The following is a 21,747-nucleotide window of genomic DNA, read 5'->3' as shown; positions in this document are numbered from 1 at the left end:
AGGCTGCTGGAGGCAGCGGCTGCTGGTGGTGACAAATTCTGCTGGAGGCGGCAAAAACGAGGAAGACTGATTAGGAGGTCGCGACGATGATGAACAAGCGTAGAGCAGGAGGTGGCGACGCTATTGAACGAGCGCGGTGCAGGATACGGCGCCGATGAGGTAGTGACAATGAGTGAGTGGGTCTGATTTCGGTACCTCAAATTTTTTAAATTTTTTGAAGAAGAATTGGAGGGTCCGATTTTTGTACTCTAGAAATCGAATAGTCCGATTTTTATACTTCTAAAAAATTGGAGAGTCCAATTTCTGTATCCCAGATTAAACACTGCCACATTTGAGATAAACATCCCAACAATCCATAATCCAGAAAAACACTATTATCAATCCAATATATAAAACAAAAATAATCCAGAAAAACACTATTATCAACCTGTGACCTTGAGGTTACACAAAGACAACTCAACCGTTGCTCCAGAGCTCATTTCGCAAAAGAAAAAAAATAAAACAAAAAAAATTAGTACACATCAAAATAAACCTAGATGAACTATATTTTTTACCCACAACACACAAACTTCATATATACCAGGAGGCAACCCACTCTTTCCGTAAAGATTTCTTATTAAATTGGAGGTGACTGCTATGATGCTTAAAAGGTGGTATCTAATTTGCTAAAAAAAGGTTAAAAATCAATATTTAATTTAAAAAGTATAAAAGTAAATAATTTTTAAATATTTAAAATTTATTATAAAAGATAAATTAGACAAAATTTAGATACCAAGTAGTAGACACCATAGAATTCTTAATTGGAATATTAGTTCAAAATTGTGAATGCGGTTTTGTGTAAAAGCCAACTTTGCTATTCTCTCCAGTCCCTGCATATCTCGAATCACGTTAGTTAATTTCTAGACTCATTGCATCAATAGAAAAATTGGTTTCTGACGTTATATGCATAAACTTATTCCATGCCAACAATAGAAAGCTAATTTTATCAATAATGCATGAAGGAATGCATACCTGTGCCAAAAAAAGAAGGGTCTTGAGGCAAAGTTAACTAGTAAAGCTTTATTCCAGTATCGATCGTATTCCTGCAAATGGTAACACATGGGTAGAACATTTTTTTTTTAAATTATGAATCACTAGCCAAGTTATTCAACAATAAATTTCACAGCGAGTGATCTCTAAGGGTACTGTACAATTAAAAAGAATGCATAAATTCACAAGAAGCAAAACTAATATTTACAGGAAGATGGAAATCATATGCTGTTTTCATCAATGAAAAATTACCTCTTGATTAATTTCTTTCATCCTTTAAAAAATATCTTTGAAGCCATTTAAATGATGTCTCAGTTTCAAATTCCATACGAACCTGGTATACGCTGGATTTTGAGTGTTCAAGTGATTGCAGTTAGGCAACCAATTCCCAACAATCATTTGAAATCTATGTAACGTAATGAATGCTAATGGAAAAATTGTAATTGTAGCACAAGCACAATGATAGAAAATTTAGCCTGTTGCTAATCTTCAACATCTTCACTTGAACATGTTTCCAGCAAAGAATCTCCTCTTCTTGAACTTAGTAGTTTTAAAATGGTTATGATATCTTCGCTCTGCGGATGAGACTGATCCGCAGAAACAAATGAATGCAAGTGATCATTGACATTTATCCAAGACCAACCTGGCTCTTTTATTACCCCCTTTGACTTCATTAGCTTCCTTATGTGTGCAACTTCCTCCCATCTCCCCTTGGCAGCATATATGTTAGCCAGGGTGATGTGAGTTCCTGCACTATTCGGATCCAAAGAAAGTATTCTTTCTGCTGTTCGTCTTCCTCTGTCAACGTCCCCATGAACCCTACATGCTCTAAGTAAGGTAGACCACACAACATCATCACTACGAAAAGGCATGCTTCGTATCATAAGCTCAGCTTCACTCAATCTTCCTGCTCTGCATAGAAGATCAATCATGCAACCATAGTGCTCTTTTGAAGGACTGATCCGGTACTCGTCAGTCATTGACATAAAGTAGTGGAAACCTTGATCAACCAATCCAGCATGGCTACAAGCTGTCAAAACCCCAATGAAAGTCACATAGTCCGGTTTTAAACCAATACTAGGAATCTTCTCGAATAAATGAATTGCCTTTTGGCTGGATCCATGTTCAGCATACCCATTGATCATGGCTGTCCATGATATAATGTCATTAGTTTTAGTCCCATCAAATACTTTAGAAGCTTCTTTTAGACTCCCACATTTTGAATACATACTAATTAGTGCACTATGAACCATTGCTTCATGATCCAGGCCAATGCATAGGACATGAGCATGCACCTGCTTCCCAGGCTCAAGAAGCGCCATGCTTCCACTCACACTAAGCAAGCTAGCAAGAGCAAATTCATTCGGTTTTGGCCCTTCCCTTCTCATCCATGATAGATAGTCAAAAGCTTCTTTTGCATAACCTGCTTGAGAATAAACTGCAATTATAGTGCTCCAAGAAATAATATCTTTTCTAGCCATACTACAAAACACCATTGAAGCCAAAGTTAACATCCCACATTTCGAATAAAGTGTAATGAGGGAATTCGACACTGACAAGGCATCCACCAGACCTAGACGCAATACATGGCCATGTATCTGCTGGCCCCATTCTTTAACAGCAAGATTCGCACATGCAGAAATGACTGCTGCAAAAGTGTATTGATTGGCACTAACCCCTGATTTTCTCATCCTTCTAAATGCATCCACTGCATTCTCTTCTTCTCCCGTCTGCACATATGTTGTAATAAGGGTTGTCCATGAAACTACATCTGGCATCCTCATTTTTTTGAACAATCTCGTGACATAACCTGGTTTTCCACATTTATTATACATGGAAGCAAGAGTGTTAATCACAAACAAGCTCTCATCAAACCCTTGTTTTATTGTTTGTGTGTGAATAGCTTTCCCACAATCTAAAGAATTTGAATCAGCAGATGCTTTCAAAGCGATGGCGAATGCATATGAATCACAACCCACTTTTGATCTCCACATTTCAGAGAAATACAATAATCCCTCTATACTATAACCACCATGAACAAGCCCCGCAATAATGGACGTCCACGATACCACGTTTCGGGTTTCCATTTCTTCGAAGACTCTGCAACCTTGCTCTACTTTGCCTACTTTCATGTACATGTCCACTAGTGAACTGCTGACAAATACCGAGTCTACCAAACTTGACTTCACAGAAAATCCATGCAATGATTCCCCAAAATATATATTCATGCCAAGAGCACAAGCCTTGAGTGCAACACTAATCATAAACTGGTCTTTTTGAAGACCAGGCTGGATCCATAAATTTAAGAACAAGATCAACGCTTCAAACGGGTCTGAAGAATTGACATAACCAGCTATTATCGTGGTCCATGAAACCTCATCTCTGTAAGGCATTTTATCAAACACGTGCCTTGCTTTATGCAGTTGACAACGTTTCACAAGTTGCTTCAGTTTGGAGTTAAGGTCAACCATATTATGAACAAAATGGGGCGTGTTTGGATGGACGGAAAATGAAGAGGCACATCGATTATGCTCCCAAACACGTCCCCGGACGCCTTTTGTGCTACGCAAAACGGCATCCTGCGGCCGCCATAATCGGAGGAGAGAGGCTGCGGAGGGAGGAAGGCGGGGGAGCAACAGAAGGAGGAGGAGAAGCGGAGAGGAGGAGGGCATGAATGGAAGAGGAAGTTCAGTGCTCTAACCACCATGTGAGGCTTAAAAGGTGAAGAAGAACGGTGAAAGAGAATAAGAGGAAAGAATATTATAGCTAATTGTCTAATTCTATTCCAAGAAAAGATTCATGAAAGAAATAAAGAATGTGATTTTGATTTGATCGAGTTAACATTTTTTCTTAAGTTGACTTGAAGTCGAAGATATTCTTTATTAACAGCTTATTTATTATGCTATTAAAGATCTTTTTAGGTAATCTTTTAATTAAAATATCTGTTAATTATTTTGTAGTTGAAATATGAGATATAAATCTATTCTCTCTCAATTTTTTTTATATAAAATATTTGTTAACTTCAATATGTTTAATTCTGTCGTGTAAAATTGGATTATAAACAATAAAAATGACAGATTTATTGACACAGTATAATTTTATTAGTGGAGAAATGAAAATTTTTAGTTCTTATAAGAATTTTTCTATCCATAGTGCTTCACATATTCTATAAACTGTTCTAAATTCAGTTTTTGCATTAATTCGTATCACAACATTCTATTTTTTACTCTTTTAATTAACCAGATTTTCTTTAACAAAAATACACATGTTAGACTTTTTATCCACGACATTTCCATCTCAACCTCATCTGTATAGGCTTCTACTTGAAGATGTCTATGATTTTTGTAGAGTACTTTTTTTTAGGCGACCCCTTCAAGTACTTTAAGATTCTAACGACAGTATCTATGTGTTCTCGACTAGGTAAATATATAAACTGACTTATTATACTCACAGCTATATCCGGGCGTATATAGGATAAATAGATTAGCCTCTTCACTAATTGTTGATATCTACCTTTGTCCATTACATTTTTTGGTTTGGCTGGTTTCAATTTTAAGTTAGCATCTATAGATGTTTCATCAACTTTACAACTAAGTAATCCCATATCTTTCAAAAGATTTAGGATATACTTTCGTTGGTTCATAAAAATGTCTTTCTTAAATCTTGCGATTCAATTCTAAAGAAGTATTTTAATGAGTCAAATTCTTTGATTTCAAATGATTTGGCAAGTTTTTCCTTTAAATCTTTTAGTTCCAAAATATCATTACCTGTCAGAATAATATCACCCACATATACAATTAAGATAACAGTTTTATTAGCTGCTATATGTTTATAGAAAAGCGTATGATCAGCTTGGTTTTGAATATAACCAAGTTCCTTTACTACCATTCCAAGTCGTTCAAACTAAGCTCTCGGGAATTGTTTCAATCCATAGAGAGATTTTTTTAGTTTGTACACTTTATTCCTCTCTAATTCAATCTCAAATTCAAGTGAAAATTTTATAAATACTTCTTCTTCTCTCTCCCCATTCAGAAAAGCATTCTTTACATTCAATTGACGTAAAGGCCAATTAAAACTCGCAACAAAAGATAAAAGAATTAATACAGAATTGAGTTTAGCAATTGGAGTAAACGTCTCTTGATAACAATAATGGCCATCGCAGCAACTCTTACTCAAGGTATGTGAACTCTACGTCTTGATTTTTATTGACTCCTTCTTACCCACGTCAAGACAGCAATTCAAACCATTTTCATGATATTCTACCAACTTTGACGAATCAAAGCCACTGTTTGCTTTGGTTCTTGATTTTTTTTTTTTTTTTTTGTGTTTCAATGGAGAAAATCACTAGCTTTAGTTCTCTATTGCAAAGAAAAAAAAACAAGGATTTATTCTATTATCCAGTTGCATTATGCAGAAGGGAGTAAAAGTGGAAAATAGAATAAGCAAAAAAGATATTGACAAAAAATTCAGGGTAAAAAAGTAAAATCAAAGTTTTATAAATGATTAACAATTCATATATATTATTATAATTTGTTAAGAAAAAAATTAAATTTATGTGTACGGAATTAATCTTAAGCACTAAAATGGAATATTTTTATTTGGTCTTTTAAGGTTTAGCTACTAGTTTCCCACCATAGACAAATCCATGAATCATTGTTACTCTAATGTTATATTGTGCTAGTTTATAATGAAATTATTTGATCAAATAAAACTATGATAGGCTAATAGCAGTAATATATAAGCCTAGTGTTCGCATATGCAAACTTGTGAAATAAAAATACACTGTATTACTAATATTGATAAACATTCTCCTTCCCTTTCCCCCGTGTACCAAAAGAGCTTAAAAACTATATGCTATGCATTTCTACATACAGAGGAACTCTGGTTTCTTGATACTCAAGAAACAATTTCTAAGTGTTTGGATTTTAGGGAAGACTTGCCCTTTCAATCAAGGGATGCCCCAAAAGATTCAAGAGTGAAAAACATTGAGGGAACTTCATTACTACTCAAGTTGAGTGGGAACCCTTTCAGCCAGGGACAGCCGGACAAGAAAACCTTAAAAAAATGGGGTGGAAATTTGAGATAATTAAGGGGCCACTCATTGTATGCCACTCCGTTTGGCCCAATCTACAAACTGCATGCCGCCATAGATGTTATTGCCAAATCTCACACCTACCGTGAAAGCCATTGCAACGACCGGGGCCTTCTTTGCCAAAGGAGAGGCTTCAACAAGCTGCTCCATTCCATTAATGATTTGGTACCGGGTGTTGGATGACACGGCAAGGAAGAAACCTGATAGAGGGGAAACAAATTAAGCAAATGTAAATAATAATTGCAATGACCTCTCCAAAAATTAGACAATATTACACTCGATATCGTTGGATTTATAGAATACTATGCTAAACTCTACACCTTAGTTTTGTAAAAACTTAATGTTGACCTTATCTAGCTAATGCAATTATATAAGTATGACAAATAATACTGGTGCGGAATATCACCCAACTTCAATGGAGGCCAATAGAATTTAACTATGAGCCTATTGTATTTTGTCCTCAGCTATTTTTTTATTCTATATAAAGGGAAACCTTAAAGCAAGGATTGAATTGTCTCCGTGTAACCTCAGGGTCACAAGTTCAAGCTGTAGAATCGGCTACTGATGCATCGATCAGTTAGGCTGCCGACATTACACTATCTAGGTGTAGTCTTTCTACAAGACCCTGTGTGACGAGGGATGCCTGTGCACCCAAGCAACCCTTTTTCTTAATTTTTCATTCTATGTCATTTAGCACAAGCAATGGTAGCCTGTGTTTCCTTGCTTTCCTCCCTTCCATCAATAATAAGAAACTAAGAACAAAGACGCATACATGAACAAATGCAAATGCATTAGATTCAAATGTGAAATTTATGCAACAATAACAAGACAATTACCAAATTCAAATGTTAAATAGATAAAAGATGTTGAAACAACATTTAATGTGTAACTCTAATTTCATTGCCATTTTGAAATTAAGTCTTCTGCTTATATCTACACCAAGAAAGTCTACTGCTTATATTCTCCATCCTTAATCAAGAGCATTAATCAGAATGCATATTCTAAAACAGAACCCTCGGAAGAAAACGTGAAACAGTATAGACACAGAAACTGAAAAAATAGAACAAGACATACCCCAAAGAGCAGCACTTGGCAGAAGTGGGGGTACAGGTATGTCCTCTTCAGATTTCCTAATGCTCCTGTTTTACATAAAGAAAAACCCGTTGATAATCTACAAGAACAGATATTTCAGAGAGAGAGAGAGAGAGAGAGATTCATATTTCAAGCTTTTTATGATTACAAAAGAAAAGAATTGAATTTGTGAACTGCATGCAACAAAACATTTATGTTTTATACAATATCCTGAGTAGACATTTATACCTTTTAGCATTCATGAGCATATTTGCAAATCCTTGACCGATAATACCACATCCAAAGCCAACGGATCCGTACAATGCACCCTGAATACAGAATGTCAGGAACTCATAGTATTAACTAATGATCTGCTACTAGAAACTAAACTTAAGTGAAACAAAGAATTAAATGACATACAAACAAAGATTGCTTCTACTGGTTAGATTCTTTCATGCAGCTAAAGAGTAATTTATCATGCAAAGCTTCCAAATATGTGGTACCTTGTAGAAGTATGTGGCAACGCGCTGCATCACAGTGAATTTACATCCCGGCCTTTGAGCTTCAAATACACTGCATGCAAGCATGAGATTTCAGTTCCATAGGTTTATAAAAGCCAACCAAACGAAAAAGCTTGGCATGAATAAAGGAGGGAAAACCCTTATTCATTGTTTGCTGTACTACAATTGTCACAAATTTGAATTAGAATTACTGTTTACTAATTCATACCAGCCTCCATATATATTTCACAGAAGAAATGGTTAACTAAACCTAACATAAATCACAGCACTATTGAACCAATCAAAATTTTCAACTTTTCATTCCTTTTGAGAATTGTTTATCTGGTTGTTCAGCAATAAAGTGTACAAGAGAAATATGAAAATTCACCAACAAGTTGGCTCTTAGACGTAGTACACATAGTTGATACCAAAATAATCAGTTACCACAACGAAAATATCAATAAATCCATAGTGGAGATGCCTGGAAAATAATTGAGGCTTACAACCAGACACTAACCTGCTGGGAAGAGCTGCACAAGCATGTTGAATGTGTCCAAGCAAACCTTTGGACACAGAAAGCTTCCCGATTCGAGCATAGGGTGCTAACAAGGTCACCAAAGCAATGTCAACAACATCTCCAACCAGAACATCGGCAGCAACCAACTCTTTCTCAGCCCAAAAGTCTTTGCCTCTTTGCTTATACTCAGCATAGGTTGCACAACAAGTGTCTATCAAAACCTGAACTTGGCAAATCAATAACACCATTAGTTGTAATTTATAAAAGCTAACACCGCTTCTCAATTCCATATCATAACCATAACCATTTTCCTTTTGTGTAAGCCAGCCCATTACATCTATATCAAGAGGGAAAAAGTAACACATTGATTTTGAAACAAACCTCTATTCCAACTTTAAATAGAAAAGAAGGATCAGCAAGCATTCGGTTTCTCAGAATAGAACAGTGCTTCATCATAAACGATAGTGGCCAAGCCGAACCCTGCAACACAACACCAAAATCGAACTTAGCCACTGAAACAACTCTTTTATTTCCCTCCCTAAAAATTCAAACTTTGAAAGAAACCTACCTGTAAATCCAAGTAACGTTGGAGGAACATTTCTCGAATGCCGGTGGTCTTCGCTGCCTCCACCATATCCGAAGGAAGCTTCACACCACGAGATTCCGCTTCCTTCATAACCGCTTCGAAATTCAACAGAGCCCCGAACTCTTCATCTCCATCGTTCCCTCCTGCTTCTCCACCGCTATCACCACCGCCGCCGCCGCCGCCGCCACGTCCTCCACCATCACCGCCATCACCTCCGCCAATCTCGGTCTTAGGAGGATCATCGAATGTGGTGCGTTCCAAAGGAGCTACTGAATAACCGAGAGGCTCAGGGGCAGTGCAGTGGATCCTGAAAGAGAGGGTTTTGCGGAGAATAGGAAGAGTGTTGTTGCATTCGAAAGAAGGGATTTTGTTGCAATGAATGTAGTGGTGCCATGTTTGGTTGTCGTTGCTGTTGGAGATGGCGAAGGTTGAAGAAAGTGCTGCCATGCTTGAAGAAGGTGAGGGCCGGCACCCGGCAGCAGAGAAAGAAATGTTGATTTCAGAAAGAACGAGAAAGAAAAAAAAAACCGGAAATGGGCTTTTAAATTGGGCTGAGAAAAGACAATGAGTCAACGGAGGAGTCAACTAGTCAAGAGATTCACTGACCAAAAAAAAAAAAAAACTAGTCAAGAGATTCAGGAAGGAAATAAAGAGAAAGAAAAAGTTAAACCGTCGCCTGAGAGATTCGAACTCTCGCGGGGAAACCCCATGTACTTAGCAGGCACACGCCTTAACCACTCGGCCAAAGCGACGTTGCTGGCGAATATTCTGCTTGTAAAACTATATTACTATTATTTTTTCCTATGAAAATATTTAAATTGAGAGATTAAAAAAAGTTAATATTGTTTATTTAAAAGATATTAGAATCTAGTAGGTCGATGATAGGCTGCCTAACATAGTGATAATGACTTTAATAAGTAAGTTGATAATGAATAAATTGACAATAATTGTTTAACTAATTGCATTGTCATTATACATGTTACCAAAGTTGTTAAATATGTCTTCCTGGATTTAGCGAAATGATAATATTAAGCCCATTTGAAATCTTTTGTAACAAAAATATGATCTTTTAGACATTAACTAAAAAATTAAGACTTTACTAAATATTAGAGATTAAAACAATAATTTAAATATTATCATTTAGATAAAATTGAAGATAAGGAAAAAAGTAAAGTGGATATTAAAGGACTGCCTGCTATTCAATAAATTTCAATTCAACCAAACAGAGAGCTTCAAATTTCAACAAGTCTTGACTTGACAAATCATAAAGAATTAGCATATATTGAATAAGTGAAACAGGACAAATGTCAACAACTTATGTCATTTGTGAAAGAAACCATGCTGTATCAACAACCACCATGACAATTCACAAGTAATAATAGCTCTTGTTAAATGTCACTCTCAAGTTTCAAATGATGTTCATTCCATTTCTGATATCTAATCTGTCACTCTTTCTTTGATGACACTAATGACCTTCACAAATGTTTTCTATTTTTTTAAAGAAAAGGAAACAGAAACTGTGTGGATAAATACATCATGCATGAACTCTCTTCTATACCACCAAAAAACCAAACCAGACAACTTTGTGAAATTGCTTCTATGAATGTACAACCAACTTTACCCGAGGGAAAGACATGGAAAATGTTCATGTATATCCCTACTTTGTCAATGCACAATGTGTTAAAACATTTTCCTTCCCTTTCCCTCGCACAAAAAATGTCAAATATCACACACTACACAACACAACACAACACAACACAATCTTTGTATTTATAAACATAGGAAATCCAGTTTCTTGGTGCTCAAGAAACACTTTCTGCATGTCTCGACCTATGAGACAGACGTGCCTTTTCAGTTGATGCTCTTGGAGTGGATCTACACCGGTTAAGGGATTCTGGTTGAGCATCCGAGAGTCTTGGAATAAGCTTACACCCAAGCTTTCTTGAAATGAATCGCGGAGAACTAAGCGAATTGCGAGGTTTTGCTGTGGTTTTCATTTCATGCTTTATTTTGCTGAATTCTTCTTCAAGCGCTCCAACTCTAGAACTCATCTTATCCATATCCACCTTTAGAACCTGGTTTTCGCGCGCTACAGTCACCCATCCATCCCTCTGTACTATTTCACCTGCCATTTCTCCCAATGCAATTGCAGGAACACAAGCTGCCGGAGCAGTTTCATGATTTTCACCATCTAATGTATTGAGACATCCAGCTAATGCCGTTCGCAAATGTAGCTGTTCAAAGAACAACACTTGAAGAACAACTCTGAGGGGTAACCTATCATTTTGGGATGCATGAGCACAAGCATGGATCGAGAGTTTCTGGTAGTCAATGATGTTGCATAGTTCTTCCTTATCTTTATCGGATAGCCAAGGATGCGCCTGCAAAATATCACAAGCATTTCTCAGAGCTGGACTAATAATCTACGGCTACAAGTAAGCATATTTGTTAAAAGTGCAGCTCGCGAATCAAACCTTGAAATAAATGTCGAGTGCCCTGTATAGTCCATCATGTAATGATCTTGATGGCTGGGGGAGGGCCTCTACGAGAGTGCGTATCTTTCCAGGTTTTAAGTTAACATCAGAAGCAATTTCTGCAAGATAGCTATCTATCAACTTTGCAACTTTCCTCAACGATTCAGATGGTGATTCTTGTAGGTCAGTTGATGAAGGTGAAAAACCAGTTAAATTTGATTCTTTAGACACAAAATGGTGGACAATTCGATCAATACAATCTGTATTATATAATGTATCAGAATCTGAGTACGTAGGAATAAGAAGATTATCTAGTGTTGCCAGTTCCAATTGCATCCCTATTCTCCTCTCTAAAGAATCTATGCATGCTTGATCAACATTCAATATCAAAGCCACGCGAAGAAGCCCCAGTAGGAATTGACAAAAGGATCTTCCCTTCTTTTCAGGAAGAAGTTTCTCAATGCTTTCCAACAAAGCCTTCTGATCAACAGTAGCAGGTGTCAAGCTAAAACTCGCAACGCTTCTAGTTTTCCCACCTTGTCCGGCACGCCACCGGCCCAGCCCTGGCAAGTACTTTCTAGAATAGTACATTATGGCACCTGCCAGGTTTTCAGGCCTAATACCTCTTGCCCGCATTGTGTTAATAAGCCTCTCAAACAAACTCACACTGAGATAAGAGATGTCTTCAAACCACCAATCAGATTCCGAGCTCCGAATCCTAGCACCAGTATTTATACCATTCCACAGAATGCTTCCGCCGGGGCTCTGAAAACTCCCATACATCATCATAGGCCAACCAAACAAACTCGGATCTGTACATACCATCATAGATAGAGCATTCATACACTTACTCACTAGGTGAAGCTTTTCAGCCCTGACTAGAGCAAGCTCGGAATTTTGAAGAGCCAAAATACAATCTTTCCAGTTGCGAAGTATGTTTTTATGGAAAAAACACTCTGATTTCGGCAACAGGTTATCTTCTCCGAATTCATCTGTCATTTCAAGATAGTCTGCAGCACAATAAACCAATACTACATTTCTGGCCGACAGTTCTACACGGAGGCCATAACAGAATTTAGCTACAATTAAGAAAGTGTCAGGACCACCAGGAAATTCTTCCAGCACCATGTTCATAGTCTTCCCATTCTTGTTCAGGGACTCTTCATTCGCTCGAGCAATTTTGCCACATTTCGATATAAGAGGAAACTGCAGTTCCATTGTATATGTTACTCAAACTCCAATTTAACAGCACAAAAAAGTTGCTTTACATTACAAATACCATAAAAATAAGCCTTGTCTCAAGTTATGCTATAGGAATCTCAATACTAAGGCCTAGAATGTCAAATAAACCAACCACAACAGAGCCAGAAACTTTGGGAACACACAAGTGGTTTTCTATTTCCTCGCATAGGAAGATCCATAATGTCATATCATAGTAAATTTCAAGACATAAAAGGTATGCTCTCCACAACAGGTTGCATCTCCCTAGTGAGCCTAATATGACTCCTTTACTTAAAGAGGGACGCATATTTTGCACTTAAACAATACAGGTGGAACGAATTAACAGCAAAAAGCATGAGCCACAAAGCAGGATCGCACCAATTAGATTGGAATTGGAATTGGACCAGAGTGAAGAAACATGAGGATAATCCAGAACCACAAAAGAAAAAAAAAAGAGGGGCTCAACAACAACAACTGTTACAATCCATCTATGATAGAGACTAATGGAATAGAAGAGATCAATTCTCAAAGGAAAGGAAAGGAAAGCATGTACCTTATGGAGATGGAAAGTGACTCCATCGATTGAAACAGCAATATCACTTGGAAGTCCAGCATTGCAGAACCTAAGAAAACCAGAAAACCACAGAGTATCACATCAAACACCTATTTTGAAAACCACACACACAAATGCATGTATGACATGGACTCCACAATCAGTAGGGAACAGAACATGTCATTTTCTCATCATTTCCACACCGCACAACCAAACCAAAAAGCAAAAATTCAACCCATGATAGGATTGTCAACACGATCATGCAATTCATAAAGGCCATAAATTCCAGTAGTACTATTCATTAAAAAATGAACTTCAAAATCAAAAGAGAAACTTTAGAGAGGAACAATACCATTCATCGCCTTCTCTTTGAAACCCAGAAAGCTTCCCAGCTGGAGCCATGGCTGAAGGAAGCAAAAACCTTTCTTTTTTTCCTTTCCTTCTTCTAACTCTACCAACCCAACAACATTTTCCCCCCTAACCGTTACTTCTTACTTCAAAAGTACCAAATTAAGAAATAAAAGGGGAAAAAGCAAAAAGTTAAGAATGAACGAAGAGAGCACCACAGAACAGGAGAGAGAGAGAGAGAGAGAGAGAGGGACGTGAAGGCAACAACACAAACAATGTGTCTTTACAGCTCAGGGAAAAAATAAAATCTCTCAAAAAAACCGCATATAAGTGTTAAGAGTGCATGCCCACCATGGTACAAACTACAAAGAGAGGGTACTTCATAGAAATGGAGGAAATTGAGGAAAGGAGCGAACTTTGAATAAACAAAACAGTTTTTGTGGAAGTTGAAAGTGACGCTGGGATCACGACACCAAAAGCAGTAGCGGTTGTGTTGTGTGTAAATTAAGGTTCCAATAATATTTTATACGAAACATTTCAAGTGCATCAGGAATACAGTGTTCAAGTTATTTTAACCTATTTTAACCGTTGATCTGAATTATAAAAAATATATAATATATATTAATTGAAATTAATAGTTAAAATAACTGAAATATCAGTCGGTGCATTTGAAATATTTTCTATTTTATAAAACAGAAATGAAAATACTAAGTATTATAATTGTCATAACAATTGCATGACTCTATTTAATGTCAAATAATCAATGTGGACTTTTAAAAAAAAAATAAACAAATTGGCATGGGGGTTTTAATTTTATTGCAAGTGTAAAATATTTTTATATTATTAGTGAAATTAATTTAGATATATCACTATTATAAACACTAGCATATCAACAACTATTAATATATTTATTTACTCACTCTCTTATATATTAAATGTGTATAAAAATAATAAAAAAATAAAATTAATTGAGATGACAAGTAATTTATAATTTAATTAAAAAATATTGAATTTAAGTCTTAGAAAATTTTTTTATTGGATATAATTAGTGAATCATGTTATACGCATAAATTTTTCAGTTTTATAAGAATTTGTTCTTTAATGTGGTCAAATATAATTAATTAATCACCTAATTAAGTTTATACTAACAAAGCATTCATGTTAAATTCAATGTATAATTTTAAATTTAATAAGTATTATTTTAATAAAATATCAATACCTTTTTCTAAACGTGAATATCAACACCTTATGGGATAATAATATCCAAAAAAAAAAATATTTGATATATTAAAATTAAATGTACTTTGGTGCATAATAAATCAATGTGAATAATTTCTAGAATTAATTCTAGTGATACATGAGTGAACAAATGCGAGAGGGTAAACAGGAGCGTAGTAGGGGTTAATAAGAACATTATGATCATCTTTTTTTAATCAAGATCTAAAATTTAGTTTGGTAAAATTTTTATATTTTAAAAGTAGTTTATAAAAGTTAATTTTTAAAAGATAATTGTTTAAAAGTTGTAGCATTTATATTTGGTAAATCAAATTAAAAATAATTTTCGATAAACATAACTAACAATAATTACGTTTGATAAATAAAATAGATTTTAAAATTTAAAAATATTATAATAAACATAAATGTAAGCGTTAAATTTAAAAATTAGTTAATATATAAGATTATATTAGATTTTTAAATTTTAAAAAATATAAACTAACTTTAAAAATTCTATTTTAGATGCTTTTAAAAATATTTTAATATTTTAAAAACTATAAACACAAGCACGTGATCTTTTTAATTTAACGAAACACAAAAAAAAAAAAAATTGACATCTTCAAAAATTTTTACCCAACCAAAGCCTAATTCTAGTGATATATGAATGAGTGAACAAGTGTGAGAGGGTAGAGAGGAGCGTTGTAAGGGGTCAACAAGAACATTACAAAGTCAATAAATGACACATTGATAGTAGTAATTTGATTTGATTTTGAGTCAGTGCCCCCTCTCTCCATCCCTTTCATGCTCCACTCTTCTTTCTATCATTTATTCCTTTATCTTCTTTTTTTTTTGTTATAGATGTATTATTTGTAATCTTTAGTGGATAGCTAAGCTTTATTTGATAATAGATTGAACATGTATTAACTCAAGGTACAAAACAAGATTAATATACAATATTATCCTATTCTATGGCCTATGGTGAGGAGGGCCTTCTTTTGTGGCTACCATGTTTAGGTGGCATATGAGTTGAGTAGGACACTTCATTATCATGCATTTGAGTATACCCAAGATCCAACTTCACCAATTAATCACTCTTCAATCTTCACATTCAATTCTTGGGCTACTACTTTTATTGAAGAAAATTTGTTCCTTGAAGTGAACAAGAAGGGTTGACAGCTCATTCATTTAATATACCAATAGCGATTGTTTCTAACATTAGGAGTCATTCTTTCCTTCAAGCGACAAAAGCTTGAGTTTGAAATTCAATTAGAACAAATATGTCAAATTAAAAAATTAATTATATTTTTTTTTTATCAAAGATAGGAGACTCGAATCCACAATCTCTTAATTGAGTATGGGGAGACTATACCATTTGAGTTATAACTCATTGGCAAATTAATTATATTACTTGCATACAAAAAATTGATCATTCATATAAAATGTACGTTAAAAATATAAAATATATATAAAAATTGAATAACATAATATACAGTAACTAATTTTGTGTCACATAGTATTTAAAAAAATATATAAGTAACCAATTGCATATGTAACTGTTTCGGGGCTTACCTGAAATTGGATGATGGGGTTCAGATGAAAGGTCCAAATGTCGAAGGATAAGGAATGAACTAATAATCACCGTTGAAGTAGCTCCACTTTTGATGGTGGATAACTGTCTTTTTATCTTATCTTAGGATTGTTAAGATCTCTCTTCTAGAAGTAAGTAAGAGATTTGGGGAGACGGTTACTCATTCGGATAAGTGTTGGTTGCTTGCTTACGTTGAACCCGACTTCTTAGAGGAGATTGGACAAGCGGTGGAAGCCAATTTTTTAGATTGAGTCTTTTAACTTGATTGAGCCTGATTTATGCTTTGGGGTAGTGTATGAACAGTAACCAACTTAAACAACTTTTTAAAAAATTTTAAAAAACCTAATTTCATAAGAAACGACACAGCACCATTCCTCTTCTCCCACATTGCTTCTCCTCTCCCCTTGTGATTCACTGCCATTCTTGACGGAACCATCTCACTTACGCACTGCTTACACGCATCGACGTCCAAGCTCTTCTCGCAGAGTCGCGATTTGTGCACTCTTTTTGGAAGATTCCTTATATACCATGTGTCAATATTTTATTGGACAGTCAAAACTTAGCTACATTTAACCATCATTTCTTAAGCCACCAAAAAATTCACTATATATATATATACAAGATTTTTCAAACTTTAAAAGAAAATAAATAAAAAATATAAATGTGAAATATTATATGATATATAATATTTTAATTTTTGTTTCAATTGGTTGTCCTTTCTCTTCTCCAAAAGTGCATATCTACAATGAAGAGATGGGATGCCCCTCTAATGTTAGAATGACAATAAAGTTAGCTACAAAATGTAGTACATGGACACACCTTGTTCATCTTTTCTAAAATAGCTACAATAATGAGTTGGAAGCTACGAATTCCATTTAATTATTGCTCATACGGTTGAAATGGGTTATAATTGCTTGCTTGTCAATTTCATCTTTCAAGTGGCTAATGGCAACGTTTGATTCTATTCAAGGCATGCAAAAAATGCAAATGCAATGGAATATACATAGTGGGAAGATACAAACATGATGAGCAGTTACATAGTCAATTTCCGTGGATAAGTACAAATTTTTGAATTGGAAATGGTGGAGCCAAGTGGTTAGGAATCAAAATTGTGATTCATAAGGCATCACAACACATAATAATATATATCTTCATCTTATGTCTTATTTAGATCGGAAAAACAAGAAATTTGTTTATCTTTTGCAAAGCTATTATACCTCAATAGCTTCCTCTCCCACAGTTATTAATTGCATTTTGGATAATGCTTGTGTCCATTACAGAAAAATGATAGAGGTCTCTTTCCATTTGTTTGTATAAATATCACTTATGCTTTTATGTTAGATAGATACACCATACAAGTAATATAAACAAGGTTGTCAAAATAGGCTTTCTCATTCATTTACTAGTAAATTGACACGTTAACTATTTTAAGAGAGTATTCAATTAAGGGGATAAATGTGGGGACAAAGTTGAATGGCTGAAATTTTATGAGGAGAGAAATACTTTAGAATTTAGAAGGCCTTGTATGGCAATTTTAGTAAACATTAAATTAAAATATTAATTGCCTCATACCATCACCAAGCGCCTGTGGCCTAATGGATAAGGCGTCTGACTTCTAATCAGACGATTGTGGGTTCGAGTCCCACCAGGCGTGTCTATTTCTGTTTTTTCTTTATCTTTTTTAAATTTTGAAAAGATAAAGAGTTTAAACATATAAAAATTCTACATGAAAATACTGTTTTATTTAACAAAGATACAGCAATGTAAAACTTTTTGCTTATTTATTTTCTTACGACAAAAAATATTTATCAACACATTTTGGCATATCCGTGATGATTCCAAACAACTTTGCAATGTTGGATATCTTGTGTTAAAAGAAAGATGTTTTTTCGGGCTATAATATAGTGAAGAAGAAAAATGATAAAAAAAATTTAAAAATTTTATTAAATAATTATATATTTATTTTTAAAATATATCATTTTATTTTTTATTAATTTTTTAAAATAAATTATACATTCTTTTTCATTCTCCCATTATATTTATCCTTACTTTTAAGTATGTTTAATGGTGAAAATTCAATCTTTTTTGCAAGAGTGCACCTAATACAAGTCAAAGTATTCTAAAATTGCTAGAGATCTATGAGGGTTTCAGTGGGCAAAAAGTCAATTTGAATAAGTCGGCTATCTTTTTCAATCACAACACACCTCAGAACACAAGACTAGCAGTTGCTCAGACACTAAATATTGAACATATCGGAGCACAAGACAAATATATGGGACTGCCATCTATAGTTCAAAAATCAAAGAAAGTAACCTTTGGAGCTATCAAGGATAAAGTTCAGAAGAGGATTATAGGTTGGAAAAGAAGTCTATTGTCATCAGGTGGCAGGCACACACTATTGAGAGCGGTGGAGGAGGCGATTCCTATTTATACACTCTCTTGTTTCAAGTTCCCGGATACGCTGTTGAGTGAGATTCATAGCATGCTCTCGCAATTTTGGTGGGTCAAAAGGCGCAGAACGAAGAATGGTTTGGAATTAATGGGACACAATGACGAGATCGAAGAAAGATGGACGGTTGGGGATCAAAAACCTAAGGGCGCAAAATTTGGCGTTATTGGGCAAGCAATGTTGGCGTCTAATGAAATACCCTAATTCTACTCTATCAAGAATGCTCAAAGCTAAATATTTCAGATATACAGATTTTCTACATGCAGAGATAAGAAGTGTACCGTCGTGGAGCTGGATAAATGTTCTTGAAGGGCATAAGGTGGTCGAGAAAGGCTTGTTATGGAAAATAGGCTCTGGTACTAATTTTCGCATCTTCCATGACCCCTGGCTCCCACCACCAATGCCCCTTAATGTCCCTCAAAATGCACTCACAATCCCGCCAAATCTGCAAGTGTATTACGTTAGTGCGTTACTAAATCCTAATTGAAATTGGAATAGAAATCTGATTGAGTCAATTTTTTCAGTTGATATATACAATAAAATTTTTTTAATCAAACCAACAGAGGAGGAGGATGAAGTTAATTGGTGCTGGACAAAATCTGGTATATATGAAGTTGGGTTAGAATACAAAATTGCTTATGGATTCTTTCATTCTCCTACTTCATTGAGACCCCAGAATATACAGAACAATAGAGTCTGGAATAGCATTTGAAAATTGAAATTACCTCATAAAATTAAGGTTTTTCTATGGAAAAGTCTTCATGAAAAGCTTCCGGTGTTGTAACAAGTTCACAGCCGGTTCACATCCACTCCTGCCACTTGTCCAAGATGCATGTTGAAGGCTGAATCAATTTCTCATGCTTTGTTCCAATGCCCCATGTCTTCAATAATATGGAGTCTAAACTTAATAACCCCTGACCTATGGATGAGAGAAGATGAGACCTTTTTCAATTGGTAGCAACGAGTCTTATCTTGGGCAGCGGCTCAATTCGACGGTAGACAAAAGACCCTCCTCATAGCGGCGCTGTGTTGGAGCACTTGGAAAGCGAGGAATCGGTGTATTTTTGAGAAGGTAATAAGCCCGGCACCAGAGATAGTGAAAGAAGCCAGCAATTTAGTGTGTAAACTCGTGAGCCATACCTGATAGATGCTGCTAATTTTCTTTACTCTTACTTTACTCTTTTCTAAACTCTTAGTCTTTCAGTCACAATTGGTGATAAATGGGAATACCCAATTCTTTTGTACTTCCTTATGGAAATACTTTTATTTTATATTAATAAAATAATATTTATCTTTGAAAAAATGGTGATTCAGATACAGTTAACTTTATGTGAAGTTGATAGTTGAGCGTGTTCAGATGATAATTTAGTTAAACTTATCAAATCATTTAACAACTCTAAGCTATTAACTTTATATAAAATTAACTGTACCTGAGTTTCCACAATGTTCAATATACTTTATAAATTAATAAGAATTATCCAATAATTTTGTAAAGGTAAAAACTTACAATATACAACAACAACAATAATAACAAAACCTTGTCTCACTAGGTGGGTCGGTTACATGAATCAAACGACGCTATTGAGCTCTATCATGTATTATGTTTATAGAGATATCATTTACATGTAGATCTTGTTTGACCACCTCATGGATGGTCTTCTTAGGTCTTTCTTTACCCTTCACCCTTTTACCATCTTCCATCTCATTCACCCTCCTGATTGGGTGTTCTGTCAGTCTTCTTCTCACATGTCCGAACCACTTGAGACGCGATCCTCCCATTTTTTCCACAATAGATACCACTCCAACCCTCTTTCTTATATCTTCATTCCTTATTCTATCCAATTGCGTATAACCACTCATTCATCTCAACATCTCCATCTCTGCCACACTTAGCTTATGTTCGTGCTCCTCTTTGGCCGCCCAACACTCTGTACCATAAAGCATAGCCGGTCTGATAGCAGTGCGATAGAATTTACCTTTAAGTTTTAAAGACACTTTTTTGTCACATATAAAACCAAACATACTCCGCCATTTTGACCAACCTGCTTGAATCCTATGATTTATATCATGTTTAATATTTCCATTATATTGTATAATGTACCCAAGATATTTAAAACTCTTAACTTTTTGTAGGATATTATCTCCAATCTTCACCTCTATATTAGCGTTTTCTCTTTGCATGCCGAACTTACATTCAATATATTCCTTCTTGCTACAGCTTATGCGCAGACCATACACTTCTAAAGCTTCTCTCCAAAACTCCATTTTCTTATTTAGGTTTTCCCTTGACTCTCCATAAGGACGATATCATCGGCAAAAAGCATGCACCATAGTACAGACTCTTGGATATACTCTGTGAATGCTTTCAAGACTAATGTGAAAATGTATGGATTTAAGGATGATCCCTGGTGTAATCCTATACCAATAGAAAATTTTTCTGTCACACCACCTTGAGTCTTCACACTAGTTGTAGCTCATCATACATGTCTTTAATTGCACGAATATATGTTATTCTTACTCTCTTCTTTTCTAAGACCTTCCAATAAAACCTAGCACCGGATTCGATGGTCCTAGAACGGACCATTAAATGGTCCCAGAACAAAACACATTTTTTAAGTTTTTTTAATAACTGCTAAATAGTCATTTTCTAATTTTAATTACAAATTAACCTCATATATTTTATTTAATCATAAAAATTATTTTTTATTTTATAAATTATTATTTTATCATTAATCTATTATTTTTATTAACAATCAAAAACAAAAATAATAACGAATTAGATCTTCCATTGATCGTAATAAATTTTTTGGCTATTCCAATCGATTAAAAGATTATATTTGATCCGTGACGTTCGTCCAGGACTGTGAAATCGTGTTTCTTTGAAAACCAATCGATTGAATTATCAAAACAATCGATTGAATCTCAGGCTTCCCATAACTCAATCGATTGGACTACAGGTTGTTATCACAAAACAATCGATTGAAAATTGCAAGGCAGCATGGTTTTCGCAAAATTCAATCGATTGGTCATATTACCCAATCGATTGAACGATGACTAAAATGTGGATTTTTTATAATTCAATCGATTGAATGCTTCCAAACAAC

At 34.9% G+C, this 21,747-nt stretch overlaps 2 protein-coding genes, 2 non-coding genes and 1 pseudogene across 5 annotated transcripts; 1 reads left to right on the top strand and 4 right to left on the bottom strand.

Moving 5' to 3' along the window:
• Positions 1-1,260: 1,260 nt before the first annotated feature.
• On the bottom strand, positions 1,261-3,813 carry LOC107614525 (putative pentatricopeptide repeat-containing protein At3g47840 pseudogene; annotated as a pseudogene). Its single transcript, XR_015896316.1, has one exon. The product of XR_015896316.1 is annotated as a putative pentatricopeptide repeat-containing protein At3g47840 pseudogene (transcript).
• Positions 3,814-5,682: 1,869 nt separating this feature from the next.
• LOC107613851 (protein RETICULATA-RELATED 1, chloroplastic) lies at positions 5,683-9,306 on the bottom strand. Its single transcript, XM_016316021.3, has 7 exons — positions 8,778-9,306; positions 8,591-8,689; positions 8,210-8,430; positions 7,696-7,765; positions 7,442-7,521; positions 7,196-7,260; positions 5,683-6,321 (listed from the first exon to the last, which is right to left on the bottom strand). The coding sequence occupies exons 1-7, from the start codon at positions 9,240-9,242 to the stop codon at positions 6,128-6,130; spliced, it is 1,194 nt and encodes a 397-aa protein (XP_016171507.1). The 5' UTR covers positions 9,243-9,306; the 3' UTR covers positions 5,683-6,127.
• A 159-nt stretch (positions 9,307-9,465) lies between these two features.
• On the bottom strand, positions 9,466-9,547 carry TRNAS-GCU (transfer RNA serine (anticodon GCU)). The gene has a single exon. It is a non-coding gene; the product is annotated as a tRNA-Ser (tRNA).
• Positions 9,548-10,049: 502 nt separating this feature from the next.
• On the bottom strand, positions 10,050-13,888 carry LOC107614184 (BTB/POZ domain-containing protein At3g44820-like). Its single transcript, XM_016316417.3, has 4 exons — positions 13,396-13,888; positions 13,044-13,113; positions 11,270-12,475; positions 10,050-11,176 (listed from the first exon to the last, which is right to left on the bottom strand). The coding sequence occupies exons 1-4, from the start codon at positions 13,443-13,445 to the stop codon at positions 10,598-10,600; spliced, it is 1,905 nt and encodes a 634-aa protein (XP_016171903.1). The 5' UTR covers positions 13,446-13,888; the 3' UTR covers positions 10,050-10,597.
• A 3,887-nt stretch (positions 13,889-17,775) lies between these two features.
• On the top strand, positions 17,776-17,848 carry TRNAR-UCU (transfer RNA arginine (anticodon UCU)). The gene has a single exon. It is a non-coding gene; the product is annotated as a tRNA-Arg (tRNA).
• Positions 17,849-21,747: the final 3,899 nt, after the last annotated feature.

This window comes from Arachis ipaensis, chromosome B8 (assembly GCF_059453495.1).
Source record: "Arachis ipaensis isolate K30076 ecotype BB chromosome B8, ASM5945349v1, whole genome shotgun sequence".
In the NCBI taxonomy this organism is placed as follows: Eukaryota; Viridiplantae; Streptophyta; class Magnoliopsida; order Fabales; family Fabaceae; genus Arachis; species Arachis ipaensis.
The sequence above is the reverse complement of the archived record's forward strand: the minus strand, read 5'-3'. Positions and strand labels throughout refer to the sequence as shown.

Bases quoted from the DNA above. Each gene is read 5' to 3' on its own strand.
- LOC107614184 (XM_016316417.3), bottom strand. From the start codon at position 13,445: ATGGCTCCAGCTGGGAAGCTTTCTGGGTTTCAAAGAGAAGGCGATGAA. The intron at 13,114-13,395 runs GTATTGTTCCTC...TGGTTTTCTTAG, and splicing joins CAAAGAGAAGGCGATGAATG to GTTCTGCAATGCTGGACTTC. The intron at 11,177-11,269 runs GTTTGATTCGCG...GATATTTTGCAG, and splicing joins CACTCGACATTTATTTCAAG to GCGCATCCTTGGCTATCCGA.
- LOC107613851 (XM_016316021.3), bottom strand. From the start codon at position 9,242: ATGGCAGCACTTTCTTCAACCTTCGCCATCTCCAACAGCAACGACAAC. The intron at 8,431-8,590 runs GTTTGTTTCAAA...TGCCAAGTTCAG, and splicing joins TATTTAAAGTTGGAATAGAG to GTTTTGATAGACACTTGTTG. The intron at 6,322-7,195 runs GTATGTCTTGTT...CCCCTCTATCAG, and splicing joins GCCAAGTGCTGCTCTTTGGG to GTTTCTTCCTTGCCGTGTCA.